Source organism: Cherax quadricarinatus, chromosome 53 (assembly GCF_038502225.1).
Source record: "Cherax quadricarinatus isolate ZL_2023a chromosome 53, ASM3850222v1, whole genome shotgun sequence".
NCBI classification, from domain to species: domain Eukaryota; kingdom Metazoa; phylum Arthropoda; class Malacostraca; order Decapoda; family Parastacidae; genus Cherax; species Cherax quadricarinatus.
Window position 1 is genome coordinate 876,696 of NC_091344.1, and position 23,736 is coordinate 900,431.

Below are 23,736 nucleotides of genomic sequence, written 5' to 3' on the forward strand. Positions count from 1 at the left end.
ATTAGGAAGAACTCATTTAAAATTAAGTCCTTTCTAAAATTTTCTCTTTTACGTTTAAAGATATATTTTTTTCATTAATGTTGATGTAAAAATTTATGATTTTGCACCAGAAGGAACTTAGAAAACTTACCTAACCTTATCATAACAAGAACAATTTATTTTAGCCTAACCCAACTAAATATATTTTAGATTTGTTTAGAATAATTTAATACTAAACAAACACAGTGAAATATATTTTTTTCGTTAGGTTCAGAATGATTTTGGCGAAATTATTGCATACACATATTTTCACTTGTCCTATATGGCAAGATGAGCGTTGCTATTTAAGCCAAGATAGCAAGTTCTGCCTGTTTGGCACGACATATATATATATATATATATATATATATATATATATATATATATATATATATATATATATATATATATATATATATATATATATATATGTGTGTGTGTGTGTGTGTGTGTGTGTATATATATGTATATGTCGTGCCGAATATGTAAAACTGGTCAATTAGCAAGAACTCATTTAAAATTAAGTCCTTTCCGAAATTTTCTCGTATACGTTTAAAGATATATTTTTTTCATTAATGTTAATGTAAAAAAAATTAATTTTGCACCAAAGGAATCTTAGAAAAATTACCTAACCTTATTATAACAAGAACAATTTATTTTAGCCTAACCCAACTAAATATATTTTAGATTTGTTTACAATAATTTAATACTAAACAAACACAGTGAAATATATTTTTTTCGTTAGGTTCAGAATGATTTTGGCGAAATTATTGCATACACAAATTTCCACTTGTCTTATATGGCAAGATGAGCGTTGCTATTTAAGCCAAGATCGCAAGTTCTGCCTATTCGGCACGACATATATATATATATATATAGGCCAAACATTCACAAAAATATGATACAAAGTAAAACAACATAGGTAACTCAGAGCTACATCTTGAATACTTCGTCCAGCTCCCCTGCGGTGGGCCGCGTGCCCAGAATGCTGCAGGCATTTCCTCTCTGGATCGCAACACTGAGTCTCTGAAAGAGGAAGCTGGTCGCCCTGTGGTCCTTGGTTTCTATGATGAGCTTTTCACCCAGCTCTTTGAGGAACTTTAGTGCACACTTGCCCCATACTCCAAGGGTCTCCGACCCTATTGGGATGAAGTTATAGCAAGGGGGAAGGTCTTCATATTTTCGGATCTTCTGGGTCTCCCTGTGGCTGGCAGCTCCACCCCCTTCCACTACGGAGTATGGCAAGTAGGTGTTTGCCAATGTGGCAGCACAGGTGTAGTCCCAGGCAATCTGCTTTCCATCCTTCCAGGGTAGTATGGTGGCTCCATCAGGACGTTTTTGACTTCCATCAGACCTCTGTACTTGGGGTTCTCGTTGAGCTGGGCAACGGGCTGTGGCGAGGCTTCTCTTTATATATATATATATATATATATATATATATATATATATATATATATATATATATATATATATATATATATATATATATATATAACAACACTGCAAATAGCCAAGGAGTCGAACCCAAGCTGCTTTGGCCCGAATCATGGTGAGCGAAAGACAGATGACGCTCTAGTCTACGGGACCACACAATTCTCAGAAATGACGCATCGAGCCAAGGTAGATGTTGCACGCGTCATCCAAGAAGATACAGTGGTTAGTTACCATTTTTACATTAACATTAACGAAAAAATATATCTTTAAATGTATAAGAGAAAATTTTAGAAAGGACTTAATTTTAAATGAGTTCTTGCTAACTGACCAGTTTTACATATTCGGCACGACATTCAACACTTTCCCCTCACTCACACATAATCACTGTTTTTGCAGAGGTGCCCAGAATACAACAGTTTAGAAGTATATACGTATAAAAATACGCAATATATCCCTCCAAACTGCCAATATCCCAAACCCCTCCTTTAGAGTGCAGGCATTGTACTTCCCATTTCCAGGACTCAAGTCCGGTTATATAAAATAACCGGTTTCCCTGAATCCCTTCACTAAATATTACCCTGCTCACACTCCAACAGCTCGTCAGGTCCTAAACACCATTTGTCTCCATTCTCTCCTATCTAACACGCTCACGCACGCTTGCTGGAAGTCCAAACCTCTCGCCCACAACACCTCCTTTACCCCCTCCCTCCAACCTTTCCGAGGACGACCCCTACCCCACCTTCCTTCCCCTGCAGATTTATACGCTCTCCATGTCATTCTACTTTGATTCATTCTCTCTAAATGACCAAACCACTTCAACAACCCCTCTACAGCCCTCTGACTAATACTTTTATTAACTCCACACCTTCTCCTAATTTCCACACTCCGAATTTTCTGCATAATATTTACACCACACATTGCTCTTAGACAGGACATCTCCACTGCCTCCAACCGCCTCCTCGCTGCAGCATTTACAACCCAAGCTTCACACCCATATAAGAGAGTTGGTACTACTATACTTTCATACATTCCCTTCTTTGCCTCCATATATTTGCCTCCACATATACCTCAATGCACCACTCACCTTTTTTCCTTCATCAATTCTATGATTAACCTTATCCTTCATAAATCCATCTGCTGACACGTCAACTCCCAAATATCTGGAAACATTCACTCATGCCTCCCCAATTTGATATCCAATTTTTCTTTATCTAAATCATTTGATACTCTCATCACCTTACTCTTTTCTATGTTCACTTTCAAATTTCTACCTTTACACACATTCCCAAATTCGTCCAGTAACCTTTGCAATTTTTCTTTAGAATCTCAGCAAAAAGTAACTGTGTCACTTCCCATTTTGTATTTAATTCCCCATAATTTAATCCCACCCCTTTCCCGAGCACCCTTGCATTTACTTCTTTTACAACCCCATCTATAAATATATTACACAACCATAGTGACATTACACATCCCTGTCTAAGCCCTACTTTTACAGGGAGGTAGTCTCCCTCTCTTCTACACACCCTAACTTGAGCTTCACTATCCACATAAAAACTCTTTACAGCATTTAGTAAACTTACCACCTATTCCATACACTTGCAACATCTGCCACATTGCTCCCCTATCCACTCTATCATATGCCTTTTCTAAATACATAAATGCAATAAAAAATAACAATTCTCTCCGTCCCTTAGACATCAAGCCTATCTTCCGCCAGACTAACACTCTTCGTACTAATCTCGTTCATACCTCTCCTCCCTCTACAGATGTTCCTGGTGTCTACTCTATTTCTTGCTCCTCCTGTCCTCTTCAATACTTTGGAGAAACTGGTCGATCTCTTTCTGATAGAAGTAGGGAGTACAGAAATAGTGTTAGGCTTGCCGACACTAACAATGTTCTGTTCTGTCACGCCAGAGATCACAGCCATCCTATTGACTGGTCTTCCGCTAAAACTGTTTTCCCTACTTCCAACTTTAACAGTCGCCATCTAGTTGAATCCTCTCTAATACACAACTTTCCTTGTATGAATCTTAGTCCTGGCTTCGTCTCTGTAGATGCCTTCATCTCCCACTACATTGTAAAATGCTCCAAGCTTCAGAACACCCGTGACTTAACCTGATTCCTCATTTTTCCTTTTTCTTTTTCTTCTTCTCCCTCTTCCCCTTTCCTCTTTCCTTTTTCTCCTCTGGGTTGTCTTTCTTTATTCTGTCTCGTGTTTCTGTTCTTTCATTATTTATTTCACCACTTCCCCTTTCACCCACCTCTGTGCACTTGCTCTCCCTCTGTGGGCACCTAGCTCCCTTGCAGTGCTCCTCTTTCTTTGTGTTTGACTGGCTCCTCCTCCTTAATTCCCCACTACTATCACTACTACTACTACCACTACTACTACTACTACTACCACCACCACTACCTCTTCCTGCCTATATATAGCCGTCCTGCTCCACTTCTGGTTAGTGTGACTTTGTAAATGGTCCAAGTCGGACTGAAACGTCGTCGTAACCTTCTCTCTTTTATGTGCGGGTTATTTGTGTATGATGCAATAAAAACTTCCCTACCTTTATCTAAATACTGTTCACATATATGCTTCAATGTAAACACTTGATCTACACATCCCCTACCCACTCTGAAACCTCCTTGCTCATCCGCAATTCTACATTCTGTCTTACCTCTAATTCTTTCAATACACTTTTATACCATACACTTTTATACCATTCACTTTTCCTGGTATACTCAATAAACTTATTCCTCTATAATTTTTACAATCTCTTTTGTCCCCTTCCCTTTATATAAAGGGACTATACATGCTCTCCACCAATCCCTAGGTACCTTCCCCTCTTTCATACATTTATTAAACAAAAATACCAACCACTCCAACACTATGTCCCCCCCTGCTTTTAACATTTTTGTCATGATCCCGTCAGTTCCAGCTGCTTTACCCCCTTTCATTCTACGTAATGCCTCATGCACCTCTCCCACACTCACATCTTGCTCTTCTTCACTCCTAAAAGATGATATACCTCCCTGGAGGTTACCTGGAGGTTATTCCGGGGATCAACGCCCCCGCGGCCCGGTCCATGACCAGGCCTCCCGATGGATCAGGGCCTGATCAACTAGGCTGTTACTGCTGGCCGCACGCAGTCCAACGTACGAGCCACAGCCCGGCTGATCCGGCACTGACTTTAGGTATCTGTCCAGCTCTCTCTTGAAGGCAGCCAGGGGCTTATTAGCAATTCCCCTTATGCTTGATGGGAGGCTGTTGAACAGTTTTGGGCCCCGGACACTTATAGTGTTTTCCCTTAGTGTATCAATGGCGCCCCTACTTTTTATTGGGGGCATTTTGCATCGCCTGCCCAGTCTTTTACTTTCGTAGGGAGTGATTTCTGTGTGCAGATTTGGGACCATTCCTTCCAAGATTTTCCAAGTGTAGATTATGATATTTCTCTCCCTCCTGCGTTCCAACTAGTACAAGTCAAGTGCTTCCAAGCGTTCCTAGTAGTTAAGGTGCTTGATAGAACTTATACGTGCAGTAAAGGATCTCTGTACACTCTAGATCTGCGATTTCACCTGCTTTGAATGGAGATGTTAATGTACCGCAGTGTTCCAGCCTAGAGAGAACAAGTGATTTGAAAAGGATCATCATTGGCTTGGCATCTCTCGTTTTGAAAGTTCTCATTATCCATCCTATCATTTTCTTTGCACGTGCGATCGTGGCACTGTTGTGATCCTTGAAAGTGAGATCCTCAGACATTACTACTCCCAGGTCCCTTACATTATTTTTCCGCTCTATTGTATGGCCGGAGTCAGTAGTATACTCTGTTCTAGTTATCTCCTCCAGTTTTCCATAACGGAGTAGTTGGAATTTGTCCTCATTGAACATCATATTGTTTACCGTTGCCCACTGTAAAACTTTGTTTATATCTTCTTGGAGGTTAACCGCGTCCTCCGCAGATGACAGCCTCATGCAGATCCTAGTATCATCCGCAAAGGATGATACGGTGCTGTGGTGTATATTTCTGTCTATGTCTGATATGAGGATAAGGAATAAGATGGGGGCGAGTACTGTGCCTTGTGGAACAGAGCTCTTCACTATGGCAGCCTCCGATTTAACTCTGTTGACCACTACTCTTTGTGTTTGATTTGTTAGGAAGTTGAAGATCCATCTCCCCACTTTCCCAGTTGTTCCTTTAGCACGTATTTTATGGGTTATTACGCCGTGATCGCATTTGTCAAATGCTTTTGCAAAGTCTGTGTATATTACATCTGCATTCTGATTTTCTTCCAATGCATCCAAGGCCATGTCATAGTGATCCAGTAGTTGTGAGAGGCAGAAGCGACCTGCCCTGAGCCCATGTAGCCCTGGATTGTGCAGATTTTGGGAATCCAGGTGATTTGCAATCCTGCTTCTTAGCACTCTTTCAAAGATTTTTATGATGTGGGACGTCAGAGCTATTAGTCTATAGTTCTTAGCTAATGCTTTGCTGCCACCTTTATGGAGTGGGGCTATATCCGTTGTTTTAAGTGACTGTGGAATTTCACCCATGTCCAAGCTCCTCCTCCATAGTGTACTTAGGGCACACGACAGGGGTTTCTTGCAGTTCTTAATGAAAACAGAGTTCCACGAGTCTGGGCCCGGGGCTGAGTGCATAGGCATGTTGTCAATGGCTTTTTCGAAATCTATCGGAGTTAGGGTAATGTCGGAAATCTGGCATACATTTATGGAGTTTTGAGGCTCATTCATGAAGAAATCATTTGGGTCGTCGATCCTCAGACCGATTAGTGGTTCACTAAACACAGAGTCGTACTGGGATTTCAATATTTCACTCATTTCCTTGTTGTCATCTGTGTAAGTCCCATCCTGTCTGAGTAAGGGCCCGATACTAGATGTGGTATTTGCATTATTTTTGGCATATGAAAAGAAATATTTTGAATTTCTTTCAATTTCACTAATAGCTTTAAGCTCCTCCTGCCTCTCCTGGTTCCTGTAAGAGTCATTTAACTTAAGTTCGATAGTTCCCACTTCCCTGGTCAGCGCCTCCTTTCGTGTATCAGATATTCTAGCACTCCTGGGGAGCTCAGTGACTCTTCGTCGTCTTCTGTAGAGGGAGCGTCTTTCTCTCTCCAGTTTACTCCTGCTCTTCTTCTTTCTTAGGGGAATATGCCTAGAACATGCTTCGGCTGCCAGGAAGTTGATCCTTTCAAGGCACTGGTTTGGATCCATGTCATTTAAGACATCTTCCCAACATGTTTCGTTTAGGACATGGTTTACCTGGTCCCAGTTGATGTTCTTGTTGTTGAAGTTGTATTTTGTGAAGACACCTTCACAGGTACATGCATTCTGCTAATCAGGACCCCTATGCATGTACGTCTTGACTTCGATTAGGTTGTGATCGGAATTAGTTGTTTTTGATATTCTTATGTCTCTTATCAGGTCCTCATTATTTGTGAAGATAAGGTCAAATGTGTTTTCTAGTCTTGTTGGCTCCACTATCTGCTGGCTTAAGGTGTGTTTTTTTGCAGAGACTTAGTAGCTCATGTGTGTGTGACCTTTCATCTGCGCTACCTCTGGTGATTGTTTCAGCTATAACATTATTTGCTACATTCTTCCATTTTGTATGCCTTAGGTTGAAATCACCAAGCAGTAAGATGTTTGGGGATGGAGCTGGAAGGTTTTCCAAACAGTAATCAATTTTCAGTAGCTGTTCCTTGAACTGTTGTGAGGTTGCATCTGGTGGCTTATATACAACCACAATGACTAGGTTTTGGTTCTCGATCTTTATTGATAGAACTTCAACTACCTCATTTGTGGTGTTCAGCAACTCCGTGCAGATAAGGGACTCTTTGACATACAGGCCAACCCCCCCTTGTTGCCTGTTTTTTCTGTCGCATCTAAAAAGGTTGTAACCACTTATCCATATTTCACTGTCAAAGTGATCTTTTGTGTGAGTCTCTGTGAAGGCTGCAAACATTGCATTAGACTCCTCTAGAAGTCCACTGATAAAAGGTATTTTGTTGTTGGTGGATAGCTTAAGGCCCTGTATATTAGCAAATATGAACGAGGTTGTATTCTGTGTTTGTTGGGGGGATTTTGTTATTGGCATCAGTAGTTGTAATTCTGGAGGGCCATGGGTGGCCACTGGCTGCGCCTCCAGTCCATCAAGGCTCCGAGGTGGTGGACTATTTTTGTTATTTCCTTCCATTTTCTTTTTCCGTTTCCTGCCACTAAAAGATCACCTGGAGTTGGGTTGTCGTAGCTACTATTGTTTGTCTTGTGGGGTCTGTGCCTCCTGGTCCCTTTTAGATGGTATGCAGGGCAGTCGATGTTGTAACACTGCTTCTGGAGGACCGAGGAGTGGCACATTTTTGGCCAGTGCATGAAATTACCGCCTCCCTTTCTTCATCAACATTTAAAAGTTCCTCAAAATATTTTCGCCATCTACCCAAAACCTCCATCTCCCCATCTACTAACTCCCCTTCTCTGTTTTTAACTGATAAATCCATTTGATCCTTAGGCTTTCTTAACTTGTTTAACTCACTCCAAATTTTTTCTTATTTTCATTAAAATTCCTTGACAGTACCTCTCCCACTCTATCATCCGCTCTCCTTTTGCACTCTCTCACCACTCTCTCCACCTTTCTTTTACTCTCCATATACTCTACTCTTCTTATAACACTTCCGCTTTGTAAATACCTCTCATAAGCTACCTTTTTCTTTTTTATCACACCCTTTACTTTATCATTCCACCAGTCACTCCTCTATCCTCCTGCACCCACCCACCTATAACCACAAACTTCTGCCCAACTTTCTAATCTGCATTTTTAAAACTATTCCAACCCTCTTCAACCCCCCACTACTCATACCTGCACCAGTCCACCTTTCTGCCAATAGTTGCTTATATTTCACCCGAACTTCCTCCTCCCTTAGTTTATACACTTCACCTCCCTCTTACTTGTTGTTGTCATTTTCCTCTTATCCCATCTACCTCTTACTCTAATTGTAGCTACAACTAGATAAAGATCCGATTTATCAGTTGCTCCTCTATAAATGTGTACATCCTGGAGCCTACTCATCAACCTTTTATCCACCAATACATAATCTAACAAACTACTTTCATTACGTGCTACATCATACCTTGTATATTTATTTATCCTCTTTTTCATAAAATATGTATTACTTATTACCAAACCTCTTTCTACACATAGCTCAATTAAAGGCTCCCCATTTTCATTTACCCCGGACACCCAAAATTTAGCTACTACTCCCTTCACAACATTTTTTCCCACTTTAGCATTAAAATCCCCAACCACAAGTACTCTCACACTTGGTTCAAAACTCCCCACGCATTCACTCAACATTTCTCAAAATCTCTCTCTCTCCTCTATACTTCTCTCTTTCCCAGGTGCATAAACGCTTACTATAACCCACTTCTCACATCCAACCTTTATTTTAATCCACATAATCCTTGAATTAATACATTTATAGTCCCTCTTTTCCTGCCATAGCTTATCCTTCAACATTATTGCTACTCCTTCTTTAGCTCTAACTCTATTAGAAACCCCTGACCTAATCCCATTTATTCCTCTCCACTGAAACTCACCCACCCCCTTCAGCTTTGTTTCACTTAAAGCCAGGATATCCAGCTTCTTCTCATTCATAACATCCACAATCATCTCTTTCTTATCATTCGCACAACATCCACGCACATTCAAACTTCCCACTTTGACAGTTTTCTTCTTCTTATTCTTTTTACTATTTTTTACAGGAAAAGGGGTTACTAGCCCATTGTTCCCGGCATTTTAGTTGACTTTTACAACACACATGGCTTACGGAGGAAAGATTCTTATTCCACTTCCCCATGGATATAAAAGAAAAAGTAATTAGAACAAGAACTAAGATAAAATAAAAGAAAACTCAGATGAGTGTGTATAAATAAACATGTACATGTATGTGTAGTGTGACCTAAGTGTAAGTAGAAGTAGCAAGACGTACCTGTAATCTTGCATATTTATGAGACAGACAAAAGACACCAGCAATCCTACCATCATGTAAAACAATTTACAGGCTTTGGTTTTACACTCACTTGGCAGGACGGTAGTACCTCCCTGGGTGGTTGCTGTCTACCAACCTACTACTACTAAATATATATATATATATATATATATATATATATATATATATATATATATATATATATATATATATATATACATGTATACATATATTTAATGCATCCTCCCCATTGCTCGATTCATAGTAACAGATTATCACACAGTGCTATATTGAAACTAGTACCAAAATTTTCTTTAATAAAATGGTTTGTTGGCCAGTGTATCAATGAAGTTAGAGAATGCCAGTCCCAGGGTATCTTTTTTAGAAATTCCAAAGCTGAATTGGCTAGAGTTAATAACACTTGTGACCTGTACACTTTCAGATACCTTATACTCTTCAGCAAGCGAAATGTTTTGACTCAGACATCCCCCGAGATCCTCTGGGAACCTGCTCGCCACTCCCCAGGGTATGCAGATTATATACACCAAGAGATCGGTATGTCTTTCACTGTATCTCTGCAGTGGTAGAGAAGATGAGGAAGGTTTCTTAATGGCACAGGGATCATCATGCAAGTAATAGGAACTGTTTCTCCTCTTGCTCAGATAACACATGAATGCTTCCCATTTCCCAGATGCTGTATGACCTCTTCAGATTTAGGTATTTTCCATGAATATATTATTCTCAGCACATACTCCATGAGTTTACTTAAATACGTATTTTAGGGATCAATTAGTTCTTTACTGGAAAGTGAAAAGCAAACTTCATGACCATTATGCAGTCGATTTTCATCATTAAACCTAATAAGCCATACAAGGGTGATTGCAATTTTCATTTTTTTATTAAGAAAGCAGCCTCTCTGATTTTGTTTTTTCCATCTGTCTAAATTAACCGACTATGGCACAACGAATTAAGGATGCAGATAGAGGACTGTAAAAATTAATGAACTCGTTTATATTTACTTCCTTGTGATCAGCAGTTTTCAAACTTCACAGTGAGTTGGTCACAAAAACAGTAAGTGATAAAAATAGTGATAATTGGAAAATGTTAAAACCATTTTATGTATATAGTGCCAAATAACCAAGCAATTCAAGTGCTTCGTAAATGCAAGAAAGCAAAATCTTCAATTAGGCAGTACTGGCATCCATAAATTTCATTTTTCTGAACTAATATGATATTGAAAAAAATAGAAAATAAAAATGGATTCCTCAGCATGATGTTTATTATTTCATAAACACTAAATAAACCTTAAAAGAAAGTTTGAAACATTACAAAACTAGGTGTGTTTCGCTCACTGTAGTCTCCAAGAGAGGTATTCTCCCATAACTCCAGCCACCCAGTTATTCCAAATAACCTTAAGCCGAAAATGAGAAAGTAGAACCAATAAAGTTTAATATTAATCCGCACCTTTATTGTTATATCATGACTGAGAGTGTGAAGAAATGTATTCCCAACACATCCCAAAACAAGTCAGGTTTTCTTGTACCAACGACGATCAAGGAAAGGCATTAGGAGGTTCTCTCATACAGTTAATCAATTTTTATAAATAAAACTAATGGCTTGGCATCTTCAGAGCCTAGTAACAATTCAAAACTTTCTACATGTAGTACCCCTCAAGGAAGGTTCCTTGATGGAAATAAATGGTATAAAATACCGACACAATGGAAATACAAACACAAATGCAGTATAATGTGATCCTTTATTGACAACGTTTCACCCCGCCTAGCTACCCAAGACTCTATAACCCCACCCGGTAGATCATCAGATGCAGCATTCTCCACCTGACCTCAACATTCTGAACTATAAATACTCCCGTACCTTCCAACCCCAGGTAGATCCGTGTGTGATTTGAAAAAGCCCACTGTGTGGGTGAAACGTTGTCAATAACGGATCACATTATACTGCATTTGTGTTTATATTTCCAAGGTTCCTTGATGTTGGTGAGGGGCTCTTGATTTAGGGAATTGGGTCTGTGCTCCAGTTCCCCGAATTAAGCCTGAATGCCTTCCACATCCCCCCAGGCGCTGTATAATCCTCCGGGTTTAGCGCTTCCCCCTTGATTATAATAATAATAATAATCTACATGTAGGATATACCAACTATGATTGTTTGGAGCCAATCAGAAATGGCATTCTCAAGATATTACACGGGAAGTAGAACGCTAATTTTATTAATAAATTGGCACTTAAAAAGTCCAATAACAATCCGAACCTTATTTAAAGTACGAATATATACACTGTAAGTTTGAAGCTAATCGGAAAAGGCATTTTAATATTATCGAACAGAAACCTTGAAACAGATATCCTTTTCTCAGGGATATCTATTTCAGTAGACGTTAAGTTGCCCACTAAATGATAAATATGCAAGTATAACTCCCAGTGGGTTTGGCGCTTTCTAATTAGTACTTTAAAAAGTACTGCAAAATATGAGTCATTAACGACTTAAAGTTTGACTATAATTACTCACCTGTAGTTAATGAACATGATGCCGACAGGAAGGAAGTAAAAAGCAATGATGAGAACCGTGTAGAACAGCTTCTTGGTATCAAAAGTGACGATATTATGGCCCGTGCTTGGGTCGTACTCCATCTCCGTCGGCCATATCTCATCACAATGCCACGTTGTGTAGTCGAGCCACTATTTAAGGAGAAAAGCGTTTTACAATCTTGTGTACATATGTAGGCATAAACATATGTGTATAAGCAAAATAACCACTGTATTTAATCAATAACAACACTGCGACTAGCCGAGGACTCGAACCCGCGTCTTTTTTAGCCCGTCTCATGGCGAGAGAAAATTTACGACGCTCTAACCCACGGGACCACCAAATCCTACAAAGATCATGCACCCAGCCGAGCTAGGTGCTTTATCGTGATCCGAGGACATTGCCCAGTTGTTATAAGAAACAAAAGCCTGAATATTTTATTTCACACCGGCATACTAATTGACACTGAGGGTATTTCCTGAACATTCTGGAATGTTCTGTGACACCGGTTGACAAAATATAAGATTTATTCCCTCTATTACATTAGAGGTTGTTCACATTAGTTGCATTCTGTATGTAAATGATCCACTATTGTGATGTAGCTTCTTACGTCATTGGAAATGTAGAGTAAATAATATATTTTAGCTCAGAGTGGATGAAATATACGGATGAAGAGGTTGCGTCTGAAGTAATCTCCCTGACTGCCTGCCAACAAGTAATCTCCCTGACAGGTAACGTGGATAATCTTCCTTCAAACCCACCAGTGCATTATTTGTGGCAACTGGATACCATAAGCCTCAAAGCAGGTCGGAAAGTACTTTTTCTAGCTCTTGAAACTTCACAACTATATCCGCTGTCTGCTAAAAATAAATCGAAGATTTATATCTGTTTTCATTGTATGTTTATTAATTGCCTAACTTCTAGAAGTGATAATTAGACAATTAATAAAGTGAAGTTTTTACTTTTACGCTTCACCCACAAGGGAACTTTATCAATTCGATAGAACAATATGAAAAATTATAACATATTGTGTATCCTTGGAGAAGGTAACCGTCTAGCTACTACTATTTTCGTTAATAATGGTGGCTAATTTTCTTAAAATTCACTCATATATTAATGTACGTTAATAAGAAAGGATACTTCTTTATGGCATTAGTCTGCATTACTGGATTAGAAATATGATTCGAAACATGACATGACATATTTGGTAGTGTATTTCATATTTACGAGAGTTACATAGCTGGACCTCAAGCTAAGTGGGTTTCATTTTTCGCATCCAATCACACAAGATGGATTACTTAGATAGGTTAATGAAGTTTGTCAACCATATGTGAGAATATTAGCAATGTGTTGCTGATTAGCCAGGCGAGACGCTGGGTCAGGAACACCAGCATTCCTCGGCTCCAACCAATTCGTGCCGAAATTGGGTTTTTTATGAGAATGATAATATATTTTGAAGCAGATAAAGCATACAAAGATCCCATCTTTTTGAAGGATTCGAGTTGCTTATAATATACGAGATGCAAATATAAAGACACTACGTGGCGAAGTCAATGGTCCATCAGGTACAATGTCTGACCAGTATGAGAGCTCACTCAGTATCAGCACAGAAGAAAAGATTTGGGCTGCAGAATAACTGATGACTTAATGAAGCTCAAACTTAGGGCAAGTGTCGTCCCAGTAAAGGCTTGTTCTTCATCTTTTGTCGTTTCTATAATATTGTCGGTAGTACGTTATTCGGAGCCATCTTCCCCAGTTATCAGAAGAAGGTAATCGAAAGTATGCCGTTCAAAGCGGTCGGAGTTGATTATTTTGGAGCAGTATTAATTAAACATCTGATAAATTTAAGAGAAAATGACCTAGCTAAAGTTTATTTTTTATATATCTGCTGTTTCCCAGTGAGGTAGAGTGACCCGAACCGGAAAACATATAGCATTACTTATTCTGTCTTGTCAGATGTGTACATCACTCTTCAAATGACACTTAGAACAGAAAAATCTTCACTAAATTTTTAATGTGCAGACACGACATTCTAAACAACATTTGTTCGTATTCAATTGTAGAGAACCTAAAACGCATATGATATATCTGCTGATATATTTACAAAATAATCTAATAGAATTGTGGCCAGGTATTCACATCCGAGAGTCATAATAAACACAAAGTAAGCCTTCTTAGAGGTCATGAATTTCCTGACTATACCTAAAGCGTCTCTGAAATTTAAAGATTGGAAGCGCAAGGTTGTCAGAGGAATTTCATTCAGTGGCAGAGCGGCTTCTACGAATGGATGAAAAAAGCACACAGATGCAGAACAGAGTTTCAGTGTGGAACATTTTCCTCTGTTTAGGGAAAAAATTATGAATTTTCCTCAATGAAATCAAATCCCTTAATATTTTTTTTTTTAAACTACCTGGCCGTATCCCACCGAGGCAGGGTGACCTAAAAGGGAAAACTAAGGTTTATCTTTTAAAATTTACTAATGTATATAGGAGAAAGGGTTACTAGTCCCTTGCTCCCAGCATTTCAGTTGCCTCTTACAACACGCATGGCTTACGGAGGAAGAATTTTGTTCCACTTCCTCATGGAGATAAGAGGAAATAAACAAGAACAAGAATTAGTAAGAAAATGGAAGAAAACCCAGAGGGGTGTGTATATATATGCTTGTACATGTATGTGTAGTGTGACCTAAGTGTAAGTAGAAGTAGCAAGACGTACCTGAAATGTTGCATGTTCATGAGACAGAAAAAAAAGGCACCAACAATCCTACCATCATGTAAAACAATTACAGGATTCTGTTTTACAATCACTTGGCAGGACGGTAGTACCTCCCTGGGTGGTTGCTGTCTACCAACCTACTACTTGTTAGGTAAAAAGACACAGGTGCAACTAATGCGACATTTTATTGTGGCAACGTTTCGCTCCCCATGATTTTAATCAAACCGTTCGCTTAATGAAGCTCCTGGAGAGCGAAACGTTGCCACAATAAAATGTCACATTAGTTGCACTTGTGCCCTTTTATCTAATATATTGTCGGTAATTCTACCAATATTAATACAACATACTATATTAATAATTTATTAATGTGTGAACTGAAAAAATGAGACTCTTAAAGGAAGACGGTGGGGAAGGCGTGGCTTGATTCTTGTAAATGGCTCTTGATCCTAGGAACTGAAGTTACCCTTCCATTCCTTGAATCAAACCTGACCGCCTTCAATTTCACAAGTGCTGTGTGACTCCTAGGGAATTGTGCTTCCACGTCAATATAAAATTTATGAACAAAAACTTGGCATCTATTAACTAACACTTTGCACATTTAAGGAACTGAAACGTAAATGGCCCTTAGAATTTAGCCATTTTCAGTCATTATAATAACTGGAAAGCAAGACGCAAGTGTTTACCTCCAGTTATTTGCTGAGAATAGAATGAGTGAAACCCTTTCCAATTATCATAGCAATTTAAATATATAGATATATAGATATACTACCTCTTCTTCTTCTACTACAACTACTGATGAAATTAAGACACATGTGTGGCGTCTGGTTGTCTTTGTTGTGGACGTTTCGCCATCCAGTGGCTGGCTGGATGGCGAAACGTCTACGATGGGGATGCCCGGGTGTTGTGCATGTGTCATTTCATCCTGTCGGTATTATATACAATTCTTGTACTACTACTACTACTACTACTACTACCTCCACCTCTTCCTGCCTATATATAGCCGTCCTGCTCCACCTCTGTTAGTGTGACTTTGTCAATGGTCCAAGTCGGACCGAAACGTCGTCGTAAGCTTCTCTCTTTTATGTGCGGGTTTTTTGTGTATCGTTCCAGTCACGGTATTGTGCCTTTTGTTATTTATGCTTATGTCTCATGAAACTCATGACTCCAGAATGGAATTATGAAAAGTTGCAAATGGCAATTAGATTTTAGAATTAAATATTTGAAAAAATATGTATTGGATATCTTTAAGAAAGTTGCAAGAGTGAACTTAAATTATATTTCGTTTAGAATGCATCGATAGTCCCTTGAGTCCTTGAGTGGTTAGATCATAATCAAGGCAATGTCGGTATGGAAAGTTAGAGCTGACGACTTAATGATGGCTAACAATGTTGTTTCTATTTTCTTTGTAGATTGTTTACTAAGAAAATTAGCTAGTTCCATACATCTGAGATAATGTCCATACTACTACTTGATGGTAAGTGCTAATTCCTTGTAGCTGATTCAGTCTATTAAGAGGTGGAGGCCTGAATAACTATCAGTGTATTGCTATCCGAGCTTAATACGCTCACCACAACACCTGCACAATAAATAACCCACAGTAGTCTCACCTTCACACTGTAAGCTTTCCTGTAGAAGAGCGTAGGGCAGGCGAGCAGGAGTGAGGTGATCCACACGGCTATGATGACCTGTTGTGCACGGCTGGGCGAGGTGCGGGCCTGCAGCGGGAACATGACAGCCACGAACCTGCCCACACTAATCATAGTCAGCGTCAACACGCTAGCCAGCAGCGACGTAGCTGTAAGGGTAGAGAAAGGAACCTCCTGTAGAATATAAGTCACAGTTTGTGGCTGAGACGAGGATAATAATAATAATAATAATTAATAATAATAATAATAATACGAGATATTGTTTAGCAATGGGCCCGGTGGCCTGGTGGCTAAAGCTCCCGCTTCACACACGGAGGGCCCGGGTTCGATTCCCGGCGGGTGGAAACATTCGACACGTTTCCTTACACCTGTTGTCCTGTTCACCTAGCAGCAAATAGGTACCTGGGTGTTAGTCGACTGGTGTGGGTCGCATCCTGGGGGACAAGATTAAGGACCCCAATGGAAATAAGTTAGACAGTCCTCGATGACGCACTGACTTTCTTGGGTTATCCTGGGTGGCTAATCCTCCGGGGTTAAAAATCCGAACGAAATCTTATCTTATCTTATCTTAACAAGCAGAGGAGCCTTGTTAGGTATCCTGATCTTTTTTTCTATTTTTCTTCCTCCTTTTCGATTTTATTTTGCTCGTAACTCAAGAAACCCTCATACGATGATATTAAAATTTTAAATTGTTGTGTACGGGAACGAGCACCAAATTCTAGGAATACCTTGCACGTGCCCCGTGACCAAATTTATTGAAATCATTCCCATCATCCTGGGATGGAATGGATAACCTGAAAAACTCTCAGCTGTGTAGCTTTAATCGTTAAAAAGAAAAGGTGCCTCCTAATGAGTAGGTGCAAATTTAACCACTTCATGTGTAAAATCGAATGAAATTTTGATTCCTGTTTATTGAATCATAAACAAAATATACGACTGTTTTTTCTCAATAACTTCAGCATTGAATTGTTGATGCATTTTACTTCCAGGAAAGTACCCATTCAGTTTGTGTGTGAACAAATTTGTCAGTGCAATAAATAATTTTAAAACAAATAAAACTGTAAGAAGTTTATTGAGAAATTGAAAACTCTTTTACAGCAATTTTTTAAATTCTTAAGTTGAATAAATCCTTAAATACTGAACGGCGTAATGTCAGAGTCATCCCTTTGTTTGCTACAGTTTTCTCACCCCAACTAAGGTCTGCTATTTTGTCCCATCTATAGTTCATGTTCTCGACTTCTGAACACGTTATCCAGTCAGCTTCAAATATTAACCGATCGCTTATTACTAGGTGATATTCATAGGCAGTTGACAAGTACTGGTGCTCTGTTCTCAGTTTTATAAAGACTATTACTGAAATCGATTTCCACGAGATAAATTAAAGAGCATCTATTGATCGACTTCAAAATCTCATGTAGCGCCAAGTGACTGACTTATACTCTTATTGGTTATAGATTTACATAAATAAGACAATGATAGTAGTTTTGCTGGTGAGGATGATATTAGTGGTGGCGATATAAATGAAAGACACACATACACAGGTATGCACGTCCCTTTCCAACTGGCGTTAGTATACAAGCGTCGGCCTCCTTGCTTATGCTCCAGAATCTCCACGACCACGGTGCTCTCCACACCAACTCCAAGGCTGAGGGACTGATTACCTCATCTTCTGTATATAGTTCAACTGTCTTCAGTTATGTCCTAGAATTTGTATTGATAAAGCCACTGGATGGCGAAACGTCTACAATAAAGATACCCAGATGTTGTACATGTGTCTAAATATACATATGAATACACATGCACACGTACTGCAGCACAAGTATGGAACCCACATCTGGTCAAACACATCAAGAAATTAGAGGAAGTGCAAAGGTTTGCAACAAGACTAGTCCCGAAACTGAGGTGTTTGTCCTATGAGGAGAGGTTAAGGGAGCTCAACCTGACAACACTGGAAGACAGGAGGGTTAGTTGAGGACATTATAACAAAATAAAATACTGAGATGAATTGACAGGGTGGATAAGGACAGGATGTTTCAGAGATGTGACACAGCAACAAGAGGTCACATCTGGAAGATGAAAACTTAGATGAGTCACGAAGATGTTAGGAAGTACTTTTTAAGTCAGAGTTATCAGGAAGTGGAACATTCTGGAAAATGATGCAGTGGAGGCAGGATCCATACAGAACATTAAGAAGAGGTATGATAATGCTCATGGAGCAGGGAAATAGTGGACCTAGTAGCGACCAGTGAAGAGGCGGGGCCAGGAGCTATGACTCGATCCCTGCACTCACAAACGAGTACAATTAGGTGAGTATACTTGGAGGGGGTGGGGGTTTCGGGGGTCAACGACCCGTGCCCCTTTCCTTGACCAGGCCTTGTGATGGATCAGGTCCTGATCAGTCCGGCTGTTACTGCTGGCGGCACGTAAACCATGTTACATAAGTACACATACAAATGTACATATTTATATACACATTCACATACATATGCAAAAGTGTAAATGTATACGCACAATACATACAACAATGTATGCATATACATGCATGTATACACACATGCATATTCTTACACTTATGTATATGCATACTTACGCAAGTGAAGAAACGTACATGCATATATAAATATGTACTGAACGCATTTATGCAAGCATAAACACACACACCAGTAGCGACCAGTGAAGAGGCGGGGCCAGGAGCTATGAATCGACCCCTGCAACCACAATTAGGTGAGTACACCCATTTGCATATATATACTTTAAATGGGGCGTGACAAGGTGATGCGGGATCGAGTCTCGGCCAGCCGCAGATTCAGGAAGGATATAGGAAAGCACCTGTTTGGTAACAGAGTTGTGGATGAGTGAAACAAACTCCCGAGTACCGTCATAGAAGCTAAGACGTTGTGTAGTTTTAAAAATAGGTTAGATAAATGCATGAGTGGGTGTGGGTGGGTGTGAGTTGGACCTGACTAGCTTGTGCTACTAGGTCAGATGCCGTGCTCCTTCCTTAAGTGAATGTGACCTAACCTGACTAGGTTAGGGTGTTGGCTTAAGCCAATAGGAGATTGGACCTGCCTCGCATGGGCCAGTAGGCCTGTGGCAGTGTTCCTTCTTTACGTTCTTATTTGTTACGTGATTTATATATATATATATATATATATATATATATATATATATATATATATATATATATATATATATATATATTTATATATATATATATATATATATATATATATATATATATATATATGAGTTTAGCGTTTCACTGTAATTATTATAATCCTAAACCAGTATTAGGTCTCCGAAACGTAAGCAAATCGTGTAAACCTCCGAAGTTCGATTATGTAGAGAGAAAGACAAGAGTGAAGGAAAGTTGGCTGCATCACAACACAGATGGAGTGTTTATATGATAATTATCTAAGGATTATACTGAGAGGGAAGTTTTTGATCCTGCTTGAGTAAAAAAATATGACACTGAGGGAGACAGGTGGCAGTGAAATTAAGAGGAAGATCTTATGTTGAAAATTAGGTTTCTGAATGATGAGGAAAAACAAATCGTAGAGAGACGAAAAACAAATCGTAGAGAGACGTGGCTGTGGAGAAGATTAGGTTTATACGCGTGTTGAGGAAAGCTTTTGGAATTCAGAGAACTGGTGGCGGAGGTGGTGGTGAAAAAGATTAGGTTTCCGAGCGTGTTGAGGAAAAACTGATATTGAGAGAGATGGTGGAGAACATTTTTCTGAACGTATTGAGAAAAGAATTGTGGAATCGAGGGAGAGAAAAATAAGTTGGAGAGTCAATCTCTTCGAGAGTCAATTCGAGCTTGTATCTTTTTTTTTTTTTTTTTTTTTTTTGCCAAATTGTTCTCCGTTCATTTCTGGGTGTTCGAAATTTCAGAGTAAATTTAGGTTAAGTTTTGTTAAGTTATCCTATATTAAACTATGTTAGAAATTTTTAATGGAAATAAGAACTTGGAGCAGCAGTAACAGAAAAATTAGCTATGACTGGTTTGTAAAACCTTGCTAGATCAATTAGTGGCAGACAGCTTTGATGGACTATTACTATGATCATACAGCAAGCTTTTGTTGGCATTATATTCCTCTGTGATGGACTATGACACACTACGCCAGCTTTTGTTGCCGTTATGTTCTTGTATGATGAACTATAACAGGGACACACACCCAGCTTTTGTTTCACTAGGAACCTCGAGTGGAGAGTCAGGTAGCAGCGCATTGCTCATACGTTATATTTTGTTTATTAAAAACGTTTCAGACTCCAGCATCGTGTACCTGAGACTCTTGAAAGATCCGCTGCTGCCAGAGTACCAATTTGTTTCTCTTTTGGAAAAACAAAATTGATCACCAAGTACAAAAATTGATCACTTCCAAGTAGTAGTAGTACTAAAATTGATTACCTCCAAGTACTAAATTCTTCACCTCTGAGTACTAAATTGATCACCACCATGTACTAAAATTGATCACTTCCAAGTACTAATACTGATCGCCAAGTACTAGTATTGATCAAGTACTAGTATTGATCACCTCCAAGTACTAATATTGATCGCCTCCAAGTACTAATATTGATCACCTCCAAGTACTAATATTGATCACCTCCATGTACTAATATTGATCACCTCCAAATACTAATATTGATCACCTCCATGTACTAATATTGATCACCTCCAAGTACTAATATTGATCACCTCCATGTACTAATATTGATCACCTCCATGTACTAATATTGATCACCTCCAAGCACTAATACTGACCATATTTTCAAGCCGTGTGGCGTGAAGGGCTCTTGAGCCATGGAACTGAGGTTGCTCTCCATAAGTTTCGTCGTCTGTGCTGGCATTTGTGCCTAATTATGCCCGTTAATTAATAGCCCTAATGACTGCTAATGGTTCTTAGTAAGAGGAACAGAAACAAAGATTCTCATCGGGTCAAATTCTTAGCACCTCTCTCTAAATATAAATTGTATAAATATATTTCAGTGTGACTTTAACCTAAGGTTATTGGGATCTCTAATGCAAGTTACTGCTTCTAAATTCACGGGGAAGCGCTAAATCAGTAAGGGTCAAACAGTGTCTGGGGTAGGGAAGATAGTCTGGTTCATTCCAGGGGAGGAAAGGACAGGACCAGTTCCTTGGATCACAAGCCTCATCGTCATCAAGGATCCTACCTTGAGGATTCAGAGGAAGACTTGACGTGTCCCATGAATGTGTAATATGATGTTGTCTGTTTCACTTATTTTTTTTTTTTTTTTTTTTTTTATTCACCGGTATTCTCCCGGCCCGGGTCTTTTCCAAGTAGTGGTGACCCGGCCTTGGCTCCCTATCTGGGGAGTGTCTCGAGACTTAAGTCTCCCATGGGAGGAAGGACAAGTACCTCCTCATCTTTGGGACCAAGTGTCCCCAGGCCTAGCCACATTCCCCGCCCTCACGGGGCTCGTAGGGAGAAGCTAGGCCTCTGGTCTGCCATCTACCCCGCCTCAAAGGGGCTCGTGGGGATGGCAGTCTTATGAGCTGCAGATGGTAGCAAGCTCAGGCTTCTCTCTCTGTTTCACTTACCCTAGAACATTATTATCATTATTAATTTAATTTTTATTATTATTATTTGTATAATTTTATGGTCATTATTTATTATTATATTTTTTATTAGTTTTATTATTATTATAATAATAATAATAATAATTATTATTATTATTATTATTATTATTAATGTTATTATTACACTTACAGAAGTGCTAAATTTATTTTAGTCTTACAGCGCCTGGGGCATCAAGGAGAATCAAATTCGATCCATGTAAAGGCAGATCAGGCTTCATTGCCTCTATCAAAACTCTTCAGCTTCAAGGAGCCTTCGAAGATGAGAGTTTCCCTTCGGATAATAGCTTCTTTCATGCCAGCTGTTGTAGAGACCTGCTTCCTCACGATGGCTTCCACCGTCTTGATGAGTTGACTCCTGCAGTCGAGTCATCTGATATAATTGTGATATACCTGTGACCGGTATTGAGGGCTATTCCTCGCAGCCAAATTCGCTGCTAGGCTTCACTGATGGCTGCCTGATCAACCAGGCTATTTGTTCTAGCGGCTCGCAGGCCTTTGTATCCATCACAAACAGTGTGATCAGGCACTTGTAGCGGAAGGCTACCCCGAGTCTACTTGGAGGGTGTTCCGGGGGTCAACGACCCCGTGACCCGGTCCATGACTAGGCCTGTTGGTGGATCAAGCTTTAAGCATCTAGGCTGTTACTGCTAGCATCACGCATTCCAACGTGTGAACCACGGCCCGGCGGCTGCTCAGGTATTATTGACTTTAAATGTCTGTCCAGTCCCCTCTTAAAAGCAGCCAGGGGTCTATTGGTAATCCCTCTTATGTATGCTGGGAAGCTCTTGAACAGTGTTGGGCCCCTGACATTTGTGTTATTTCTTAGTGTACTCAATGTAGCCCTGCTTTCAATATGGGTATGTTGCACTGTCTACTTCCTACCTTCGCAGAGAGTGATTTTCCAGGTGTAAATTATGTATCTTTCTCGCCTGTGTTTCAAAGAGTACAGGTGTAGGGCCTTCAAACGTTCTCAGTAATTAAGGTGCTTGGTTGTACTTATAAACGCAGTGAAGGTTCTCTTATATTCTCCAGATTTGCAGTTTTCCTTGCCTTGAGAAGGGGTGCTAATGTACAGTAGTATTCCAGCCTAGACAGAACAAGTGGCTTAAAGAAGATCATCATTGGCATGGCATCCCTTGTACTGAACGTTCTCATTATCTTATCATTTTCTCCACAGTTGTTACAACGACACTGTTATTATCTTCGAAAGTGACTTCCTCTGACTCTATCACTTCTAAGCTGCCCAGATTTTCTTCCCTCTTAACATAAGTACTTGCTATCAATATCAATGGTGTAAAATATTAACAGGTATGAAACACTTTATTATGAAGTTTCGTCCCTTGGTGGGCGAAACGTCTCTTTAATAAAATAGCATACTCTCCTTTCAGTACATGTTGATTAAGTTTCCTTGATGCTGGTGAAGAACTTTTGATCCAAAGAACAAGTGCTGACTTATATATTCTCGGATCAATTTTTTGAAGGTTTAACAGTTGAAAAATAATAATAATAATAATAATAATAATAATAATAATAATAATAATAATAATAATAATAATGTCTTGCTGCAATTTTTTTTTAACTTTCTGAGGCTTCTGATAATACAAATTTAAAGCTAAGTTTAGATGTTGAGATGAGTCCTGGATTTAATAATACTTAAGGGGGAAGCGATAAGACCTTAGCGCTCATACTGCTCCTGAGGGAATGGAAGACAATCAGGTTGGATCCAGCGAGCTAGACGAGTCCCTCGCCAGCATCAAGGAACCTTTCTTGCGAAAAGACGAAGCCATTTCA

The 23,736-nt window shown here is 39.4% G+C and overlaps 1 protein-coding gene across 3 annotated transcripts in view; it reads right to left on the minus strand.

Annotated features, from left to right (window-relative positions):
• LOC128692422 (orexin/Hypocretin receptor type 1) overlaps positions 1–23,736 on the minus strand; it is a 1,118,627-nt gene that overhangs the window by 92,176 nt on the left and 1,002,715 nt on the right. For all 3 annotated transcript variants that reach the window (XM_070096275.1, XM_070096276.1, XM_070096277.1), the window contains exons 5-6: positions 16,302–16,489; positions 11,962–12,131 (exon numbers count right to left, since the gene is read on the minus strand). In XM_070096275.1, coding sequence (XP_069952376.1) covers positions 11,962–12,131; positions 16,302–16,489 — 358 coding nt within the window. The remainder of the gene's footprint in view (positions 1–11,961; positions 12,132–16,301; positions 16,490–23,736) is intronic.